General features: G+C 46.1%; 2 protein-coding genes across 2 annotated transcripts; one reads left to right on the top strand and one right to left on the bottom strand.

The window, feature by feature from the left end:
• Positions 1-6,731: 6,731 nt before the first annotated feature.
• On the top strand, positions 6,732-13,037 carry LOC120685879 (calmodulin-interacting protein 111-like). Its single transcript, XM_039967998.1, has 10 exons — positions 6,732-7,153; positions 8,135-8,296; positions 8,381-9,123; positions 9,210-9,399; positions 10,290-10,497; positions 10,931-11,298; positions 11,413-11,839; positions 12,191-12,271; positions 12,358-12,548; positions 12,651-13,037. The coding sequence occupies exons 1-10, from the start codon at positions 6,842-6,844 to the stop codon at positions 12,789-12,791; spliced, it is 2,823 nt and encodes a 940-aa protein (XP_039823932.1). The 5' UTR covers positions 6,732-6,841; the 3' UTR covers positions 12,792-13,037.
• Positions 13,038-13,767: 730 nt separating this feature from the next.
• LOC120686304 (probable O-methyltransferase 2) lies at positions 13,768-15,509 on the bottom strand. The gene is made up of 2 exons (XM_039968503.1): positions 14,610-15,509; positions 13,768-14,445 (listed from the first exon to the last, which is right to left on the bottom strand). The coding sequence occupies exons 1-2, from the start codon at positions 15,411-15,413 to the stop codon at positions 14,146-14,148; spliced, it is 1,104 nt and encodes a 367-aa protein (XP_039824437.1). The 5' UTR covers positions 15,414-15,509; the 3' UTR covers positions 13,768-14,145.
• Between the last annotated feature and the right edge of the window lie 5,082 nt (positions 15,510-20,591).

Here is a 20,591-nt window from a genome sequence, read left to right as displayed (position 1 = left end):
AGTCACACTGTAAGATCGTGTGAGAGCTCTTTGGGTGAATAAACCACTTGCGTAGCAGTACTTTGTTGATCCTGTTTCCGTTATGAGGCGATTTAGCTTGATGCTGGGTGCGTGGTTTACCCTGAGGACGGGTACTGAAGGTTGCCGGCTTGTGCTTCTTGAAGGATGCGGAAGCCGTTGGGGGGATGCGGTAGTTGGAAGAAGGGCTATATGCCTCGACTTCCTCCCGTTCCTTTCTCCTTGAGATGATGATGTTGCGCGCATCGCGCCCAACGTTGATCACACTGCGGAGGTCGCAGTTGGAGTAGTCGTAGTTGTCGCCTTGCTGTTCCTGTAGGCTGTTAGCAAGGCGCTGACGCCAGAACGCCCTCTTCTGGTTGAGCTGGCGACGGTGCTCGTAGAGATCTTCAGCTGGATGCTGCTTATCTAGCTGGACAGTGACAGTCACCACTGGAGGAGGAGGAGGAGCAGGTAGATCCTCCTCGGTAGTAGCTTGGGCTTCTGTGATTGTAGGAGGAGTAGTTTCCATGTTGTCGGAAAGGTACTCGTTGAAATCATCAGAATTGTAGTCGTCGAGGTTGAGACGCTCTGTGGGATTGCCCTAAGGTTCTTCGGTGATATGAACCATGAGGATTTCACGGCAAAGGTCTTGAACTTCTTGGTCTTGTTTGCCTGAGCATGGGTCTAAAGGAGTGCTCTGTTGGTAAGGCAGATCCGCTAGCTGTGAGGCAGAAGCGTTGGGATCTTGTGCCTTCCTGATGTGCACCGTCCGTCCTTGCGGCGTTGCATATATAATCAGATTAGGGAGGGAGTCCTGATCGGACTTGAGGTTCTTAGCCGAGTCGTACTCGACTTGTTTACTATACTGGATTAGGTCGTCCAGTTGTTCCTCTGGATCGGAGGAGTACTCGAATTCGGAGTCGGTTAGCCCACCGATTTTTGAGTATGTATGTTTTGGGTGAGCGAGAAGCGGTATGCCCATCTCTACACAGAGGGCGTTCTCGTTCATCCAGTGTAGCCATGATTGAGTAGGAGTTAGCCCCTCAGGCTCCTTAATCCAGGGTTTGTCATAGATCGAGTCGCTGGATTGTTTTGGAGCCTTAGCTTTTCCTTTTTTAAGCTTGGCTAGTTCCCAAAGGGCGTCGGCTTGCTCGGTTGGTTTGGCCATAGCATCCATGAATAGCTCGACGTTGTCTGACGACTCTTCAAGATCGTCAAATGGTTCAATGTTCTTGAGACCGTTTCGGAGTCCGAGTGTGAGCAGGTTTCGGTGAAGGGCTCTGAGGTATCCTGGAGATAGACGGTCCCATCCTAACAAGCCGGGGGTTTGTCTCACCAGCTCCCCCGCAGATTCCTCCTCCCGATTTCTACTCTTTGTTTTGCAGAGTGCTTTCAGCCACCTTAATGCAGTTGGCAAGCTTCGGATTTACCCGATTGACCCCTGAGAGCATATCGCCCGACCTCTTCTGCAGTGGGTTTAGTGCTTTAGGGTTCTGCTGTGATGCAGGTGAGCAGAGAGTGGTTTCTGCAAGTTTGATGAAGCCCTCAATTGATCGTGAAACTTGATCTACTCCGGCGAGTAGTTCTGAGTTTTTGATCTTAGGGCGTTTGATTGTCTTGAGATGAGCCAGGTATTTTCCAAGAGTTTTGGAAAAGTGAGGCTTTTCGGAATCAAAATTTATGTCGAACTCAACCAAACCAGGAGTTCGGTTTTGAGTTGACATGTTTCCCGGGTTGTCCGAGTCGAGTTCGGGTGGAACTCTTTCCTCATCAAGATCCGCGGACTCGCGGATGTCGGCGAGTTGGGAGCGGGTTTTCAATTTAGGCGAGTTAGGCGTGATAAGGTGGCTGGAAAAGCCTCCCGTTCCGTCAGCCGTGCAATCCCAGGAACCGAAAACGAAGGTCGTGCCTTCTGGCACGCCGTTGGCGTTGCTTGGTTCGGCCATCAAATTCGTTGGTGAACTCGCCAAAGCCCCTACCTGGCGCGCCAGCTGTCGGTGTTTACCGCCAAGCCTGCTCAGGGATACCCTTAGTAGTAGGGTTTGTAGGTAGGAATCGACTGCTCTAGAACTCGATGGTACAAGGAACACAAAGATTTAGACAAGTTCGGGCCGCGAGTTTACGTAATACCCTACGTCCTGTGTGGTTTGTATTGCCTTAGGTGTTGATGATTGTTTGGAGGGGGTCCCTGCCTGCCCTTATATATCCGGGGGGACAGGGTTACATGGAAAGTCCTAGCCGAGTACAGTTGGAGTCCTACTACAACACAATCGGATAGTTTCCTTTGTACTGTAGCTAGTTCTATGCCTATTCGGGTAGTTACAAAAGAGGTAAGGTACATCCATGAGTTATCCCTTACTCGAGAACATTCTGTGTCTATGAGCAGTCCCGCTGTCCCGGGTCTGACAGTACTATCAAGAGGGGCCAACTTGTTTGCATATCGATCATCTAGTACCACTTGAGCGAGCTAACTTTGCATACGTTGCTAGGATCGAGTGGCATTGAAAGTTTTACAAAAATGATTTGAAAATGCTAACTAAGGCTTAACGGTGTTGATCATCCCGTGGGAGATCATTTGGAGTTGGCATGCTTTGGAAAAATGGTTTTTGTTGTGTTCCTAACTATGGGTTGGATCTTGGAATGAAATTATGGGTTGATACATTTTGTTTTGGATCATTTATTCAGTTGGGTTGTGTAGTCCTCTGAATAAGCTTTCCATAGAGTTCAAGATCACCTAATTTGAAATCGGAGCTAAAAGTTATGGCCATTTTACCGAGTTTGGGTTGTGCCGAAAGTTGAGCTGCGGTCGGTCCGCTCCGCCAGTATCATGTTTGAGATCATACAGAACTAGTTTTGGTTCTATGTGGGGAGCAAAAGTGAACTGCGGATCGTCCACCTTTAAAACCTGAAACGGGCGCAGAAACTTGATCTTTCTGTATTGGGTGTCCAAATGAACCGCGGACTATCCACCATTTGTGAGCTAGACCGTCCGCCTGGGTTGTAACGGTCGACTCGAGAAGCATTTATTGAGGATATAGCCATTGGGATTGAAATGGCGGACAGTCCAGTCCTTGTGTGGTGGACTGTCCGCGAAAACTCTGTTTTCACGGGATTTGAGTTTGGGGTGTCCACTATAAATAGAGGTAGGGACCAGCCATTTGAGGAGTTGAGCACCTTGGGGACTTCGTGGCTTTGTGTGAGAGTGCTTGAGAGCCCTCCAACTCACTTGTGATTAGAGCCAATGATATTCGCTAAGTGAGTGAGCGATTCTAGTGTGTTGTATTGAGACTTTGCAAGAGTGTGACACTAGATGATCGAGTTGCAAGCCGGTGGTGCTTGTTACTCTTGGAGGTTGGCACCTCCTAGATGGCTTGGTGGTGTGTTTCCGTTGTGAATCCCGCAAAAAGATTGTACGGTGCTCCGGATAAGTGATTGTGAGGTGCTCCGGAGAAGTGATTGTGAGGGGTATTGTGCTCACCCTGCTAGAGTCACGAAGAGCAACTCTAGTTGAGCGAGACGCGACGAGCAACAAATGGTCTGGCCGGGTCAAGTGCTAGAGTTTGTGGTAAGCACTCTATGTGTGAGAGTGTGACTCGTGAGTCACCACTAGCAAGAGGACTGGCGGCAACCTTAGAGCTTGTCTCAACGGGTACTAGTTTGGTGGCAACCAAGTGAATCTCGGGATAAAATCTTGCATCTCCCGACTGATTTGATTTTCTTTATGCATAATTTACAGTTGTGGTGAAGTTGCTCGATATTGTGGTGCTTGTGTTTTGAGTGCAGGAACTTGGAGATATATGTGAGGAAGTCAATTCAGTCATCATATCCAAATTTGGCTTGATTCGGAGCTCTCTAGCCTCACTCTTTAGTTTGGGAGTTCACTGCCCGGGTAAAACCGGTGGCACCGGACTTGTAAAAGCAGTGGTACCGAGTTTTCTAGACATACACAAGTGTCGGTGTCCTGACCCGGCGGTCCGGCACCAAAGAGTGATGATGTTGCGTGGTCCCTAACCCTAGATGATTGATGCAAGAGGTAACACAGTAATGCAAGGTTTATCCTGGTTCCGACCACGGGGCCGTACGTTCAGCAGGGGTGTGTGAGTGCACTGTATTAACTTGCACCGTGATGCTTGCAGTAGGGGGTACAAGCGAGGCGAGAGAGGGAGGAAAGCTCCCAAGTCTCTACTAAGTGATTGAGGCAAGTGCCAATATCGTGCTCCGGAGAGCGGGAGTGTGTGTTCTGTGGGATGAGTTGAGCGTTTGAGCAGATCAAGATGAAGGTGCCCGCCTCCCCCTTTTATAGACACAAGGAAGGGCGGAGTACATGTACGGGTGGATCAGAAGTCGTCATCTTCTCCCCGAATCGGGGGTGTGCAGTGGATGACTACTGTGGAAAGTACACTATGGACCACTGGAGAGTAAGGTGCCGGGCATGGTAGTTGGCCTGGGCGGCTCCCTGGTCTTGCGGAGATCGCGCCAGCGTCTTGATAGCTCATGTGGGCATCGTGGTGATCGCTGTGGAGGGTACCGTCCTCCATGCGTGTTGTGGCGGCGTGCCGAGGGTCCTGCGGGCGGGAGTCTTGCTCTGGTCAAGGCCCGAGCCGCATTCGAGGGTCGCACCCATGCCGGTCAAGGGTCCTGTAGAGGAGAAAGTACGAGGAGTAGGCATCATAGTGGCAAGAGCAGTGCCAGGTATGTCTGCACAGGGCGTCGCAGGTTCCCACAGTGTCAGAATAGTGCCGGGGATGGCAGAATAGTGACCGGAGTTGGCAAACGGGACTCCGATCACAGCTGCTGTGCAGCATGGTGGCCTGACGCCGTCTGGCCCGGGCCCTGCGGTGGAGTGGTTGGCATCTAATGCTCCGTCCGTCGGGTGGGTGAGCAGATGGGTAACTAGTTCCGTCTGCCGAGGGGTGGCCTCGAGCGATGCAGAGTTGGCCTGCCTTGCGAGGGTTGGCTTGCTACCCTCGAGCGAGGCGGAGGAGTGGCGCGCTGTCGAGGGCCTCGGCGGGGAGGTCTTGAGCGAAGCGGAGATTGCTCCGCGGGTTCGAGGGGGGCCTCGGATGGGCCGTACCGCGGAGCCAGGCTGTAGGCTAAGTGAAGATCGGGCTTCTTTGGGATCTGGGGAGGATTTGGGTGCAATGGGAGAGTTGGAGCCGTTCCATGGTATTTGGATGCAGGGCGATGACGGAGTTGTCATCATTGATGGCTTCTTTCCCTTCGGATCGGAAGAAGACTGTTGGCCTTGGTTCGTTGTGACTATAGAGTGCGACGTGGCGGTAGGCACTGTGGGCCCGATTGCTTAATTGTGTTTTGCGTTTTTAAGGGCGGTTTAGTCCCTGGGTTAGGGTGCCCCTAATTATGGTACCCCGACAACAAGCTTTTATTTACTTACTCATATTTTGTGGTTGTGTAGTTAGCTAGTTTTTCTCTCTTGTGTAGCATAGAAGTAGCACCCTTGCGTGACTAATTGGCTTGAGTAGTCTTGCTAGTCACTTTGCTTAATTTCTATAGCTAGGTAATTTTGAGCTCTCTAATTTGGCTTTTGTAGCCTTGCTTTTGAGAACTACTAGCTGTGCTTAGTTTTTGAATGCTTTGCATACCAGTATGTGTAGGAACTCCCCAGTTGTTTGATTACTAGTGCATAGTTTGTGTGACCTTTCATACTAGAATTGTTTAGGTGAGCTCTACCTAGCTTGGCACCTTAGTTGCTCAATTAGGATCATTTTTGTAAGGTGCAAGTTATAAATAGAGGGGTGTAGTCTTGGTTAGACCGTTTAGTTTATTTTCGCATTTGTTTCGGTCAGCCGGCAACATTTTAAATTTTAAAAAGGACTATTCACCCCCCTCTAGTCTGCCATCTCGACCCTACAGGGTTGGGCTTCGGGGCCCTTGAAATATTTTATGATGATTTTCAAAATGTCATGGATTAGTTAATCTGTGAAGATTTCGCTAAAAAATGTCATGAGGGTGTAATCTGTGACACTCAATACGTGACGAAATTTGAGATCATCATGAATACTATTTTTTTATGATTTTTTAGTGATCTATGACAAAATTGAATCGTCATGGATCAATAGACTTTTTTTTTGTAGTGTATTAGACCATTCTCAGTGCAATTGTCATGTGAGTTTCATTTTTATTAAACGACATGCCACGTAGCCAAAAATGATGACATGGTATCCAATATAAAAAGCAAGAGAAGAATAGAGTTTCGTAGTGATGGAACTTGGTGTACGCAGTTACCAAGAGCTACGAAATTAGAATGAAATATCATTGAGAGAATTTAAGTTTCATCCATATACATTCATCAACTTGTATAGGTCACATGGTATATTTGATCATTATTAATAATTGATAATTAAATGTGACAGCTGATCTATTAAATTGCGTAATAAAATTTTGCATTAAAAGATATGGTTATATTCTAATATTAAGCTGCAAAGCACTCTTGGTAACAGTGGGACGATACTTTGTATGGCGATTGGCCTTATAAGTGTTCCATGAATATAACACACATATCATTAATTTCTATTAAACACGTATACTCTTTAGTGCCACCAATTGGGCTTTATGTGTTTTGGACCAAATAGAATGCTTAACCAATCCTGAATCAGCCCAATTAGCACCCACTCACCGGGGCGGCCCATTTGAGCCCATCAGCCGAACTGGACCCTTCGAGGCCAGCCGACCCGACGCCTTCCAGCCAGGGTTTAGAGGTTCGCCGGCGCGCCGCCTTCCACCAGCCGCCTCGCCAGCGCGCGCATGCTTTGTTTTGCAGCCAATCTAAGCACAAAGCCCTGTGAATCCGCATACCAGAGCACGGCCACTCGCCGCCGCCATGCCTCCTTCTAAGTGCAAGAGGAGGCCGCAGCAGCCGGCGGCGTCGCCGCAGCCGTCCCCCCGCACCCCCTCCTCCCGTGACCCCGGCGACGGCGGCGACGGTGAGGGAGGTGTCGACCTCCCGTCCATCGCCGCCGCCGTTGCAGCGAAGTTCCCGGCCCTCGTGCCACGCGGCGGCGACGGCTGCTTCGTCGGCGCCGTCGCCGAAGTGGCCCCGAGGAGCGGGAGCGGCGGCGCCGGCTTCGGGAGGCTCTGGCTCTCCGAGGCCGCTATGGTCGGCGCCGGGATGCGGCCCGGGTGCCTCGTCTCCGTAAGCTCCTGCCTTGCTCCCCTTTTGTGCCTCTGCCTTGTTCCCTCACCTTTGAACTGTCTGTTTCTGCAAATTGTTTCTGTGAACTAGTAGTACTCTACTCCTTAGACACAGCTACAATCAGTTAAAGTATCGATACAGCTAGAACTGGTTCCACCAATCGGACCTTGCTGCTCAAATTTGTATTCGTGTTGTGACTGGGGGCTCCAATCTGACTGGCATTTAGCAGCTGGTGGCAATTCCAAGCAGCGTGCGCCTACCAGCGTGCGTACTGTAAATGAGCTGAATTGTGTTAGTACTGATCTAACAAAACTCAGGATGAACTTGCTTAACCAGGATCGCTAACCCAAAATAGATCACACCTAGTACATTTACTAATGCGGAATAAAAGAGTTTGGTCTATACCGGCAGTGGTGGTGTCCATGGTGCCGGTGGATGTAGGTGTAGTTGTCACGTCGTCGATGGCGTGAACGGCGTCGGGGACGTAGCGCAGACGCTCCTTGAGCGTCCTCTCGGGGTAGCGGCGGCCTTCAGGTCGCCACCGGCACTGCCCCGGGCGTGGAACTCGTGCTTCTGAGTCTTCCAGTGCTCTGAATGATCGGTGGTGGTGGAAATAGATTAGATTGATTAACCCTGGGGTTAACCCTCTCTTATTTATAAGCACTATAGGTCCAGGGCCGAGCCCAATGGGCTTAGGTTTGCCTCCCGATCAAGGCAATCTCGGATTAGATCTCCAGAACCGAAACCGAGCCTCTCGGGGTCAGTTCCCCCTTTTTCTCTCTCGGTTCTGTTGGTGACCAAGGTCAACCAAAACTAATCCAACAAATTGAAATGCGCACGGTATTGTGCTATCCTGAATTCCTGATCATGACAGCAACTTCATAGTACTTCATAGTTCCGCTCAAGCACAAACATATCAGTTACCTGCTTGTATGTCTTTCTTTTGAATGACTAAGCTGAGGTGTGTTCCCTTGTTTGCAGGTGTCACTAATTTCTTCTAGCAGCGACCAATTAGATGGATTTCCACTATACGATTTATTTGATGTGTGCAGCAGATCCTTTGATCTTGATGTGGACAATGATCTTCTGTATGGTGAAGCTGGGCTGAACTTTGTGGTTGCCACTGTTTTCCCTTCGCGTGAGGTATGCCTATTCTACTTTGCTTCTACTGGTGTCCATGCTGAGAGTAACAAACCGTGAACATTGTTTGCTGGGTTGTCTTGCTAGGTTCAAAAGAACAGCATCAAGCTCTCTTGGGATCTTGCATGTGTTTTGGGATACCCTTCAGTAGGTCGATCGTTGTTTGTTAGTCCATTGTGTACACAGCAGACCCCAAATCATGGTGATACCGTCGATACTTTACGGGTATTGAAATGTAAGAATCTTTATCTTAGCCTGGTTCCACCTGGTGTTAGGCCTTCTAGTGGCATTGAAAGAGTGTCTGACAGCTGTTCTGAAAGAAATGGAATGGTTGTGGAGACACCTAATAAGATGCCTTCTACTCCATTGCATGGAAAGGAATCCCATTACTTTGCATCCAACAGTGGATCCTCGATGTTCTTGGATCCAACCACTGCAAGAGCAGCATTAGCAGATGAGAAAGTTAATGAGTTATTGCAGATGTCAGCTACACGGTGGCTTAATGGTAGATACTTACTAAAAGGGAACTTTGTTCCTCTCTTAATGTGCGGGAAATTGTCCTTGTTTGTGGTGATGGGAGCAGAATTTGACTTGTGCGAGAAAGGGAGTACACTGCCTAATGCAGAAGATTCATCTAACTTGGGGGGAACCCTAATTTCAATCCTTGTTGGTAGAACCACAAAAGTGCATCTTTCTGAGTCAGTCTGCACTGAGAAACTTGACTCAGATAAGCCAGATCATGCTCCAATGCTAGGTGGGTTATCTAAAGAGTCAGAAACAATTAAAGGAATAGTTTCGTTTTCACTGGCTGATCAAATTGGTTTGCCAAGGTACTGTGTAAAAAGATATACACTTCCCCCAAATTTCAGCCATAAAATTCATTGTTTCAATTTTGCAATATGCTGATTTTTTTCAGGTACAAAGGTATTCTTCTTTATGGTCCACCTGGAACAGGGAAAACATCTCTTGCTACTTCCTGTGCCTATGATGCTGGTGTCAACCTTTTTACAATAAATGGACCGGAGATCATTACTGATTATTATGGAGAAAGTGAGCAATCTCTGTATGATGTTTTCAGTTCGGCTAAGAAAGCTGCACCTGCTGTGGTTAGATTTCTTCAATTGCTCTGCTCCTTTATCATTAGTGTCATGCCATCTGTGAAAATAAATCCGAATCGAGCTACTTCTTTCAGATATATTACTGTAGTTCCTAGGATATGCTGAATCCTCTCCCTTGCTTTAGAAAAAGAACAGTATTTTTTACTTGTTTCGGTGACCCGTGTATTTTAATGATACTAGCAACTTCTTTTTCTTTTAGAGTAACACTGTATTGTTGTGCCCAAGCTGTCATAATATCTTGATGTGCTCTGCAAATCTGAAGTCTTAAAACTGTATCTTCTATTGTGATTCATGAAACTGAACTTGTTGCAATTTCCACTATTTTTTATCACACACAAGGTGGTAAATCACTAAGTTTGACTATATATATTTTCTTTTCCTATGTTCTTAATGCAAAATGTACCCTGTCCATAATACAAGTAATGATTTGGTTGAAGCCTGTTTCTAGTGCTATGCTCCTTAAGCATCAATACTTGAGTAATTTTACTAGAGAAGTTAACTTGCCTTTATTAATATTGCACTGCTCATACTTGGGAACATCTCCTCTCTTGTCCTGCTCACTCATTGTTTTTTCATTGTGAAATTTGCATATCTAAATTTATATTGACATAGTTGAAACACTTTTTTCTTAAAAAAATCCTTTTATTTCCAGTTAGACCAGGCTTTTGTTACCATGGTGTTTCATTTATCCTTTCTGGAACATTGAATTTAATGCAGGTAAAATATTAGAAGTTTCATGCACTGATTATTTAAGGTTTGATGTATTTAGTTAGCAAGGAGCATTACTATGCATTTGATGTATTGGTTAAATTCTTATCCCATCATGTTGCCATTCGTAATAGTGTCATATCTATCTCATGTATCTTTGTTGCTTTTAGATATTTATTGATGAATTGGATGCAATTGCTCCATCAAGGGAGGAAGGGAGCGAGGAGTTATCTATTAGAATGGTGGCTACTTTGTTGAAACTGATGGATGAGATAGGACCTAATGATCGTGTTCTCTTAATCGCTGCAACTAATCGACCTGATTGTATTGATTCTGCACTACGACGTTATGGAAGATTGGATAAGGAAATTGAGATAGGTAGTATTATCTGACGACCATATAGTTTTGAAATAAAAATGCATTGGTTGTAGTCTGCGCCACTATACATCGTGCTTTTAATGCTAAAATGCCTGCAACTAAGACATAGCTTATGGGTGTGCAGAATGCATTAAGAATCCTGACTTTTGATTTTATGGACTAGCATCATACCTTTAGGATTGGCCAAAAATTTTACCTTGTGAGGAATGGGCTGCCTTGTACTGTATTCTGTCATCCCGAGCGGGTCATTTTTATTTTGTATCTGTTCAACACCAGTTAAGCCAATTTTGTTTTTTGAAACTAAGTTTTGCCTGCACTTAAATTGTTATCAAAATTTAAATGTCCTTATGTTGGACTAGCATGGTTGTCCAATGATATAATGTTGTCTAAAGCCAAGTTGACCATGATTTGTTTTCTTTTCACTGGGTTGTAGGAGTGCCGTCTCCAGGACAGAGGTTGGACATACTTCAGCACCTTTTAATTGGAGTTCGACATTCCCTCGATGATGAGGAACTTGAGTCTATTGCTAAAGAGGCCCATGGATTTGTGGGTGCCGATCTAGCTGCACTATGCAACGAGGCAGCATTCTGTGCTCTTCGCCGTTATATCAGCCTAAAAGAAAATTCAAGTAACACATTACCGGCATCTTTCTCGGCCATGTCATTGGATGATGCCCCCTGCACAAATACTAACACAAAAAGTAGCAAGTCTTATGGTGAGACAGATGAAAAAGCACTGTCTGTGAACAGTGAGGACTTTAAGAAGGCTAAAACAAAAGTTCGACCTAGTGCAATGCGCGAGGTATCAATTCTATCCACCCAAGGCTGTAACTGTTTGCTTCTATCATGATAGTTCCTATATATACTTGTGACTCGTGGAAAAACAATGGCAATTACTCAACTATATTCTTTACAGGTGATGCTTGAACTTCCAAAGGTGTGTTGGGAAGATGTTGGTGGTCAAGGCGGTGTCAAGCAGCAGCTAATTGAAGCCATCAATTTGCCACAGAAATGCCCAGAAGCATTTGCAAATTTAGGGGTCAAACCCCCCAAAGGAGTGCTAATGATGGGACCACCAGGTTGCAGCAAGACCTTGATGGCTCGTGCTGCAGCTTCTGAAGCAAAATTGAACTTTCTTGCAGTTAAGGGTCCTGAGCTTTTCAGCAAATGGGTGGGTGACTCTGAAAAAGCAGTGAGATCGCTATTTGCTAAGGCGAGGGCTAATGCACCGGCGATAATATTCTTTGATGAGATAGATGGACTTGCAGTAACTCGTGGGCATGAAAATGATGGAACATCTGTTGATGATAGGGTACTCAGTCAGTTGCTTGTGGAGATGGATGGTGAGTTTTATCAATTGATAAGGAAATTCCTCTTTTGATGCCTTATGTCTGTATAAATTTGCCTTAGGGCATATTTGTCTCTTCACTAACACTAGCCACTAAAGTGTGTTAATCTGTGATTAGAGGTTGCCAAATAACAGTACTGTATTTTGTTGACTCATAAACCAAATATCAAATATCAGATTTTGATGTCTCAGGTCAATGGTTATTCTACTGGAGCCTTAGCCATTTGCATGTGCTCATCCACATTTGAAATGTGTCGATGACCTGCTCTCCAACTTATTTTCCAGTTTACAATATCCTGTTGGTCTCTATATTTTGATGATGCATAATTTTCTATTGTGACAATAGGTTTGGACCAAAGGATTGGTGTCACCGTTATTGGAGCTACAAATCGTCCTGACAAAATTGATCCAGCACTTACAAGACCAGGTGTTCATTGGGTCTATTTTTTTTGGTTTAAATGCATTTTAGTGATTCCTTCGCTCATTTGGTCTGACTCTTTTTGGATGCTCTAGGTCGTTTTGATCGGCTGCTCGATGTGCAACCGCCGAACGAAGCTGACCGTGCAGATATTTTCCAGATTCATACACGCAGCATACCATACGGTCCTGACGTGGATCTGAAGGAACTTGCTAGACTCACAGAAGGATACACCGGCGCGGACATAAAGCTTGTCTGCAGGGAAGCTGCCGTCGCGGCACTTGATGTATGCTCCTCATCCTTCCCTGCTCTTGGTGACACGAGCGTGTGTATATTCGCTACTAGTAGCTGGAGTTTGCTGATAAACTACCCTGTTCTCATTCAATAGGAGAGCTTCCACATTGAAGAAGTATCAATGAGGCATTTCGAGTTCGCCATCAGGAAAGTAAAGCCGTCTGATCTCAAGTTTTACCAGAAACTCGCAGAGGGTTTCCGTAGATTCGTGGATGGCTCAACACAGGGAACTTAGTATTGAACCTGCCATCATTTTTTTTGTTACCCTAGAAGATTGTTAGGTGTAAAAATGCAACCACAGGAATTGTTTTGTAAAAATGCCCTAAAAAAAGTATTGTTGTATCTTGAAATCTATCCCTCATCTCGTCTTCCACATCACCTCTATTCCATAGAATGAATGTTTAATGCATAACTTATGGTGGCTTGTAACATTGGCTGTTTTGCTTATTTTAGGCCCTGCTATTGCGGGGAACTTTGGGCCTGTGTCTTGGTTTGGAGTCTTGCAGCAATGGTGTTGTTGGGATTATACTGCACAAAATACCCGAGCACTGGGGTGCACTAGTGAATGGGAGAGTAGTTCTCCAAAATCCTGCAACCCTCTACTTTGTGATCCCACCAATAAGGTTTCTGGGAAGCACTCTTTGCGACCGCTCAAGATCTTCACTTGGACGCATCTTATAGTCAACTCAACATGCGCCACACATGCCCATCATCCGCAACTCCAGCGACGGGTCCTTATCAATCCTGTCAACATCATCGAAACTGCACCGACACCTCGGTCTGCGAACTCTCAGTTTGTTGTTTCTCCTGTCTAGTATGTTAGAGAATTATATGCTAGGGCTTGTTGTATTTATGATTTATAATGGAATCTAATACTTTAATTTTCTAATTATTCAATAGTAGCATGCTATAATAATCTTACACAACCCAAAATCATTAGGTTCGTGTATGTTGGATTATGAGATAATCGCAATAATTTCAAAAAATTTGCCAGCACGAGAAGTTATAATAGTCCGTGGTGATTCCTCCTGTATTTGTGAGTGCCATACAAGTAGTGGTACTATGCAGTGATATATATATATGAAGTTACACATTGCATAACTTACTGTGGTTGTACATAACATGCAAGTCGACAAGCAACCATCCAATATATATGATCAAAGTTAAATCAACATTGGACTCTAGAAACCACAACGAGTGCTCTAGTACATTTGAAAGAGAAATTGTTCTTACCCCTCATTTTCCTTAACTTTATTATTTGCTCTTACTGTTCACAGGTTAACGCGATTTGCCCCTATTTTAACTATTGACAATGAGCAAAATCATGTTGACTTGTGAACAGTAAGGGCAAAATCACAAAACTAAAAAACAAAGAGGATAAAATCACAATTGCATTATTGTAAAGTAGGCCCCATTTCAAATAGTTGCTACATGAATCTCAACGCAAGAAAGCTGAATAGCTCAACTGCTTTAAGATCCATATCAAACTTATTCTAGGAAATGAGGCACTCCGTTTATTTGTATCCTCACAGCACATGGTCCGCTCAATAGTAAACCACACATTGAGCATAATTTAAGGGTGTGTTGTGTTACGGATAAACTTCAATGATACCACGAGCCCCTATTTTCTTAACAATCTTATAGTCGGAGAAACCTGCTTTGATAAAGATATCGCGCCAGTCATTTTCATCTCGCTGCTTGCCTTTGGTATTCACCATCATGAGCATGTCCATGAGGAGTTGGGCTTCGTACATTATCGGCCCTGTAGAAGGGGAAAGGAGTATTTCTATAATAATCACCTTTCCCCCCTCTTGTTTGGAGGGAATTGCCTTCCTGCACTGCTCCAGGATCTTCACACAATCCTCATCGTTACAGAAGTGCAGTACAAGCTACAGAACACAATGTCATGTAAGTTAAACAATTGATAATTCTGTAAGTAATTTTTTTTGGCAAAGATGAGTCTATAATCTGTCTGATAAAACTCCAAATCTGAATTTTTATTTGTACTGAAGCATGAGATACACAGCCCCCATTTTTGTTATCCATTTCATACCTTGAGCATCACAGCTTGAGCAGGTGGAATGGAATGGAACATGTCACCCGAGACATAGGTAACTGAATCATGAGCTGGTGCGGCCTCAATAACCTCTGGACGGTCCAGCACAGTACACTTGATGTGAGGGAACGCCTTGATGATTCCCCTCACAGTCGTGCCATCACCACCACCGCAATCAGTCAGTGATTGCAGACCCTTGAAAAGGTCACCGCACTCCCGAATAACAGTTCCAATTGCCAAATGGTCATGTGCAGCCTTACCTTTATTGACAATTCTGTCTAGCTCTTCATCAAGGAGCTTTGTTGTCTCATGGAAAAGTGGCAAACCATGTAACCCTTCGAATGGCGATGGTAATGGCGCAGGTAAATCCTTCCTGAACCAGTCAGCTAGAGACAATCCAGCCTCAACATAATGCCGTGAGATCGTGCCGAGCACAAAGTATTTCTGGTAGGTGTGATCTTCGGATTCCACACCTTCTACCAGGAGCCAGGAGAGTGGGTTCAGGCGGTACGTCTCCACCTCTGCACCGCTTTCAGATGCAAAGATGCCTGACGTGACTAGCAACCGCATCAAGCGGCGGAGGAATGGAAGCTTAGTCTGAGGAAGGGACAGTGCGGTTACCAAGTCGGGCAGTGAGGCGGCGCCTCCAAGGTTATGGATAGCAGTTGGGATGTGAAGCTCGACGGCGCACTTGAGCGCCATGGATGTGAGGTAGTAGAGGCTGTGGCGCCATAGGTCGGCTTGTGCCTGCAGCAGCTCAGCATCAGTGGGAGCTACGATGGTCCGAGAATCAGCGGCCATTTTCTGGTCTCTCGCGGTCACTCAGTCCCTCACGCTGTATCTTTCTTGTCGTACGTAGCCTGTGTGCTCTGATGTGTTTGGTTGGGTATTAGTGTTCCTTGCTAGGATTTATATAGTGTGCGTCAACCTACCTGAGCGATCGAGATAGGCTTGGTTATTATTAGATATATTCATAAATTCAATTCTGTGATTGAATGTGTATCGGGAATCAGTAAATTAAGAACCACGTGAAGGCCGAGGTGCATTAAAATAAATAATTTGCATGAATGGGTCAATGGGAACCATCATGCAGTATGATATGTTTCTATCACTGCAAATTAGTAACGATGATGCCACATGGAGCTGCCTCTGCGTCATTGCTCATGAATAACATCACCCACACAGCAGAACCTGCCCATGCTAGTCCCTGACGGCAACTCCAATCCCAGCTTAGCCTGACCTGTCGTCATATGCTGTTCTATCTTGTTTATTACTGCATGCATAGTTGAAAGGAATCGGGTGCTCGTAGCCTAAGAGGAGGGAGGTGAATTAGACAACTTTAAATTTTAACCTAAGACTCCAACTAGTTTGCACAATATTTAAACCAAAACATGCTATCTAAATGTGCAACTACAGTTCATCTAGTGTAAAACCATCATCACAAAACAACTTTTGCAACCTATAGTCAATTCTAACTTGATCTACACTAAGAATGTAAATGCACACAAGTTGCAAGAATGTAATGCGGAAACGTAAAGGGGATGAGAGGAAGCAAACTCTCGACACGAAGATTTATCTCATGGTTCGATTAGGCACAAAGCCGCTCCAACTCCACATTGTTGAAGCACTCTGTCAGACCCGGGGCAGCAGGACTGCTTATAGGCATAGAATGTTCTAGAGTAAGGATAGTTCATGGATGTACCTTACCTCTCTTGTACCTACCCGGATAGGCGTAGAATTAGCTGCAGTACGAAGGAAACTACCCGATCGCGTTATAGTAGGACTCCAACTGTACTCGGTTAGGACTTTCCATATAACCCTATCCCCCCGGATATATAAGGGCGGGCAGGGACCCCCTCAAAATACATCAACACCTAAGGCAATACAAACAACTACACAGGACGTAGGGTATTACGCAACTCGCGGCCCGAACCTGTCTAAATCTTTGTGTTCCTTGCACCATCGAGTTTCAGAGAAGTCGATCCCTACCTACAAACCTTACTGCTAAGGGTATCCCTGAGCAGGCTTGGCGGTAAACACCGACAGCTGGCGCACCAGGTAGGGGACTCGATGAGTTCATCGGCGAGTTCGATGGCTACTTTCGCTTTCAGCACCATGGTGCCTCCTCATGGCGCCACCTTTGTCTTCGGCTCGTGGGTCTGCGTCACCAACGGTTCGGGCGGCTTTGACAGCCACCTAACCAATCGCCCCATGCTGAAGGCAACCACGTCGGAAAGCTCCAACAAGTTCGCCGGATCAGACGATTATGGCATCATGCTGCTTCCCGACCTCGCCAAGGAGATCGAGATGAAACTCAAAGACAACTCGAGTTCCACTCGGACTCAGATTTATCTCAATCCGAATTCTACTTAGATTGAGACTCCTGTTGGCGGTCGATATCGGTGATTTTCGCCGCCAACGCTCTGCCTGATTTCATGAAATAAAGTCCATATTCATGCCAAATTCACTTATATTAACAAATTCCACAAGTTTTGGTGAGTATTGAATGTAGGGACAACTTGTACAAAATTTGGCCAAAATGGGAGAAAACCCAGGCCGGCCGGCCTATCAACCTTGCAACTCAGGGTCATCTTTGGTCAGAGTGCTCATGAGTGCAAATACAAGCAAACCCAATGTGGTTTTAGACAAAATGAACAAAACCAAGACCGAAAGGCTTGAGCCATGACAAGTTGGGTCCACCTGCAGTGAGCAAACTCAGAACCAAGTCCTAAACCGACTTGAGGAGGAAAATACAAGTGTTGATTGACACGTCGGTGGAACGGAGGGCCGAGAGGGGACAACCCCAGGCCAGCCGGCCTAGGCCAGGCCGCCCGGCACCTAACTGCCTCATTTCAGACCGACGCCAGAGCAACCGACTTCATCAGGCAATCAGCAGCGTCCACAGAAAGGCGGCACGAATTTGACGGAGATCCTAGGCCGGCTGGCCTAGGGGAGGCCGACCGGCTTGGCCTTTGCACGCCACGTGTGCAGCCTTCTAGAGGGAGTTACAACTGATATGTGTGCGGCCCTCAAGTGGAGGTTACAACCGCCATGCATGCGTGGACAACTTTGCTTACAAGTCAAGCCAACCATGGCTTAGCTTACAAGCTAAGCAACCTTAGCGTTGCTTACAAGCTAAGCAACCCACCTTGGAGGCCTATAAAAGGGAGCCACCACCCCTCATTTCAGCACACACCATTTGGAGAAGAGAAGAGTTCAAGATGTAGTCCCGCTTAGTAGAATAGGGAGAGTGTGAGGTGAGAGTCTTGGCGAAAGCCAAAGTAAAGGAGCGGTGCCGAGTTCTCTTGGCCTTACTCCACTTTGTACGCTACCTCAGAGGAATGGAATATCTTCGGAGTGAAGTTCCTCGTCTCTCGTCGGTATCTCGCTAGTCTTTCTCTTTACTTCAGTTACTTGTTTACTATCTGTCATTGATCTGCGGGATCCCTAGTCTGTGTAAGTAGCAAGTTCTATTTATTTGAGAGTGCTTTCTGTCTTGCCGGAAGGCAGGAGTGCGTAACTCGATAGTGTTAGGCGTGGTGCCTAGACTTGGTTAGTTACATAGGGTTGTGTTCCACCCCACAGAACCGTTGTGGTAGGTGGCAGGTGGTGACAGCCCTGTCCGTTCTTTGTAGTCCACCACGTTCGGGTGTTTTCATAGCAGTAGTTGCAGATTGCCGTTGGACTCCCCTTTCACCCCTTTCTGAAGTCCTTCCTCTTCCAGCCGCCGAAGCAGATCAAGATAGTTTAGTTGCAAGTATTCTGGGTAATGAGTTGGCAAACCGACGTTAGACCCTCTGCCCACTTATCTCTCTTCTCCTGGTGGGTCCGGTTGAACTAGTTCTAGGTTTGGTCGAAGCTTTACCATTCATTGGATTTGATATCACAGGTATACTCCCTGGTGAAAGCTACATCGGTCTCTGTGCGCTTGTGGAGTAATTCGTATAGGCTTAGGAGTGCTAACAAGCTTTCTGGCGCTGTTGCCGGGGACGGTAGCAACACTAGTCTAGAATTCGTTCAGCTGTACACCTTTCCGCCCATGCACATGGAGTTCTACTCCTAGTTATCCGGCAGTTCCATCCCACGAGTATTTGGAACGGCCGCCATCCTACCATCCCCCCTTATCTGATGGTTACGAGATCAGTCCCAGTCTCGTAAATCATGGTTCGCGCATAGTCCTTCTCTATGAGAAAGGACAAGAATCCATGCTGGAATTCAACCATACCCGGTTCGAACCAAAACACCTTACGGTGAAGCTCTCCCTGTTCTCTCTGACGGGCAAAGTGAAAATTTGGTACGACTAGACGGCAGGGAGAGTCGGAGGAGATTGGATCATGTTGAAGGATGAATTTTGTTTCCCTGCTACCTAAGTGTTCGCACTTGGAACAGCATGGGAAAGACCTTTGCTAATGGCAAAATCCGGGACACCTCATCGTATTCCGAAAAGATGCTAAAACAACACTTTGTTGGTTTTTGGAGCCCTTTTTTTTCTCCCATCCAAACCAACTGATCACCCTGTCAGCTGCATCCTCTCACCTCCACCATATATAGTGGAAATTACCGAACCAATTAAGTCCACAGATTATGAGCCATTCATTGATGATATGCCAATTCTTATCATCACCTCAGTCATGTTTCAAACATGCCGAAGGAGCATAAGTGCATATGCTCATGATCTGAGGCATTCATTCCAGATGCTACATCACAAATTGAGGGTCTTACTGTGATCACTAGCAAGGAATGGATAGAGGAGCGGAATTCAATTCCTTAAAACTCCTATGCACTATTAGGGACGCTGCACCACAAGAGAACTTCTACGATCCGAAGGAAATCGTGTCCTTCCTCCGTAAGCACCCGAAGTGGATCGACAGCCAGATGATGGAGAGTAAGGAGATTCTTCCATGTTATGTCCCTAAAGATGGGTCGTAACAAGATCTTTCTAGATCTCCACATCTTCGATATCCTTGAAGGTGATAAGTTCTCTTGATCGGTCAGCCAATAGAGCCACTTGTCAACTCCAATGGATTTCAAGCTACTCTTCATAGCTCGAGGTTGACAAAAAAAAAAGAAGATCCCGGTCAATCTAGTCCGTTCAGGTAATGCAAAATGCTAGACCGGAGAAAGACCCAATGGAGAAGGCAATAAACATCTCTGAAGAAGATGCCTTTCAATTCACCTAGGAAACAGATCCGGGCGGCCACCTCAAGCTCAACTAAGAAGAAAAACCGCAACATCTTCTTCTTGAGCTGAAACCGCTGCCTCCTAGGCTGAAGAACGCCTTCCTCCAACATCAACAGTAGGATGCCAGTCTTCATCAGCGACAAGCTAACAGAGAGTGAGACTTGGCTGCTCGTTGCAGTCCTAGAGAAGTACCGGTCCGTCATCGGGTATTCTCTCCAGGACTAGAAAGGGGATCAGCCCCGACTTGTGCACCCATCACATTTTTATGGAACTAGACCATAAGTCATCCTGAGAGCACCAATGATGGCTGAACAATGCGATGAGGAAGGTAGTGAACCAAGAGGTATTGATACTACTGCACGCAGGCGTCATCAACCTTGTGTAAGACAGTGTTTTGGTCAGCCTAGTTCAAGTGGTCCCAAACAAGGGAGCAATGACCTCTAAGAGTAGAGCGCTCATATCCCAGAGGGAAGTTAACGAGGATGTGTATCGATAGTCAACAAGACTATCCGAAATGACCACTATCCTCTCCCATTCTTTGACGAGATGCTTGGACGGCTGGCTAAGCACTCATTCTTACAATACCTTGACGGATACTCTGGTCATCACCAAATTCGTATGACCAAGTAAGACTACCTTCACCTATCCCTACGGCATATTTGCCTACCGGTGAATGTCATTGGTCTTTGCAATGCACTTGGTTTACTTCAGAGGTGTAAGATGGCGACTTTCTTTGACCAAATCGAGAGCATCATGAAGGATTTCATGGATGATTTCTTAGCCCCTGGCAAAAATTAC

This window comes from Panicum virgatum, chromosome 8N (genome assembly GCF_016808335.1).
Source record: "Panicum virgatum strain AP13 chromosome 8N, P.virgatum_v5, whole genome shotgun sequence".
In the NCBI taxonomy this organism is placed as follows: Eukaryota; Viridiplantae; Streptophyta; class Magnoliopsida; order Poales; family Poaceae; genus Panicum; species Panicum virgatum.
Note: the sequence above shows the minus strand (reverse complement) of the source record. Positions and strands in the feature narration are given on the sequence as shown.

Coding starts and splice junctions, on each gene's coding strand:
- LOC120685879 (XM_039967998.1), top strand. CDS start 6,842: ATGCCTCCTTCTAAGTGCAAGAGGAGGCCGCAGCAGCCGGCGGCGTCG. Junction 11,840..12,190: donor GTTGCTTGTGGAGATGGATG/GTGAGTTTTATC, acceptor TTGTGACAATAG/GTTTGGACCAAAGGATTGGT. Junction 12,549..12,650: donor CTGCCGTCGCGGCACTTGAT/GTATGCTCCTCA, acceptor CTCATTCAATAG/GAGAGCTTCCACATTGAAGA.
- LOC120686304 (XM_039968503.1), bottom strand. CDS start 15,413: ATGGCCGCTGATTCTCGGACCATCGTAGCTCCCACTGATGCTGAGCTG. Junction 14,446..14,609: donor CTCAAGCTGTGATGCTCAAG/GTATGAAATGGA, acceptor TGTGTTCTGTAG/CTTGTACTGCACTTCTGTAA.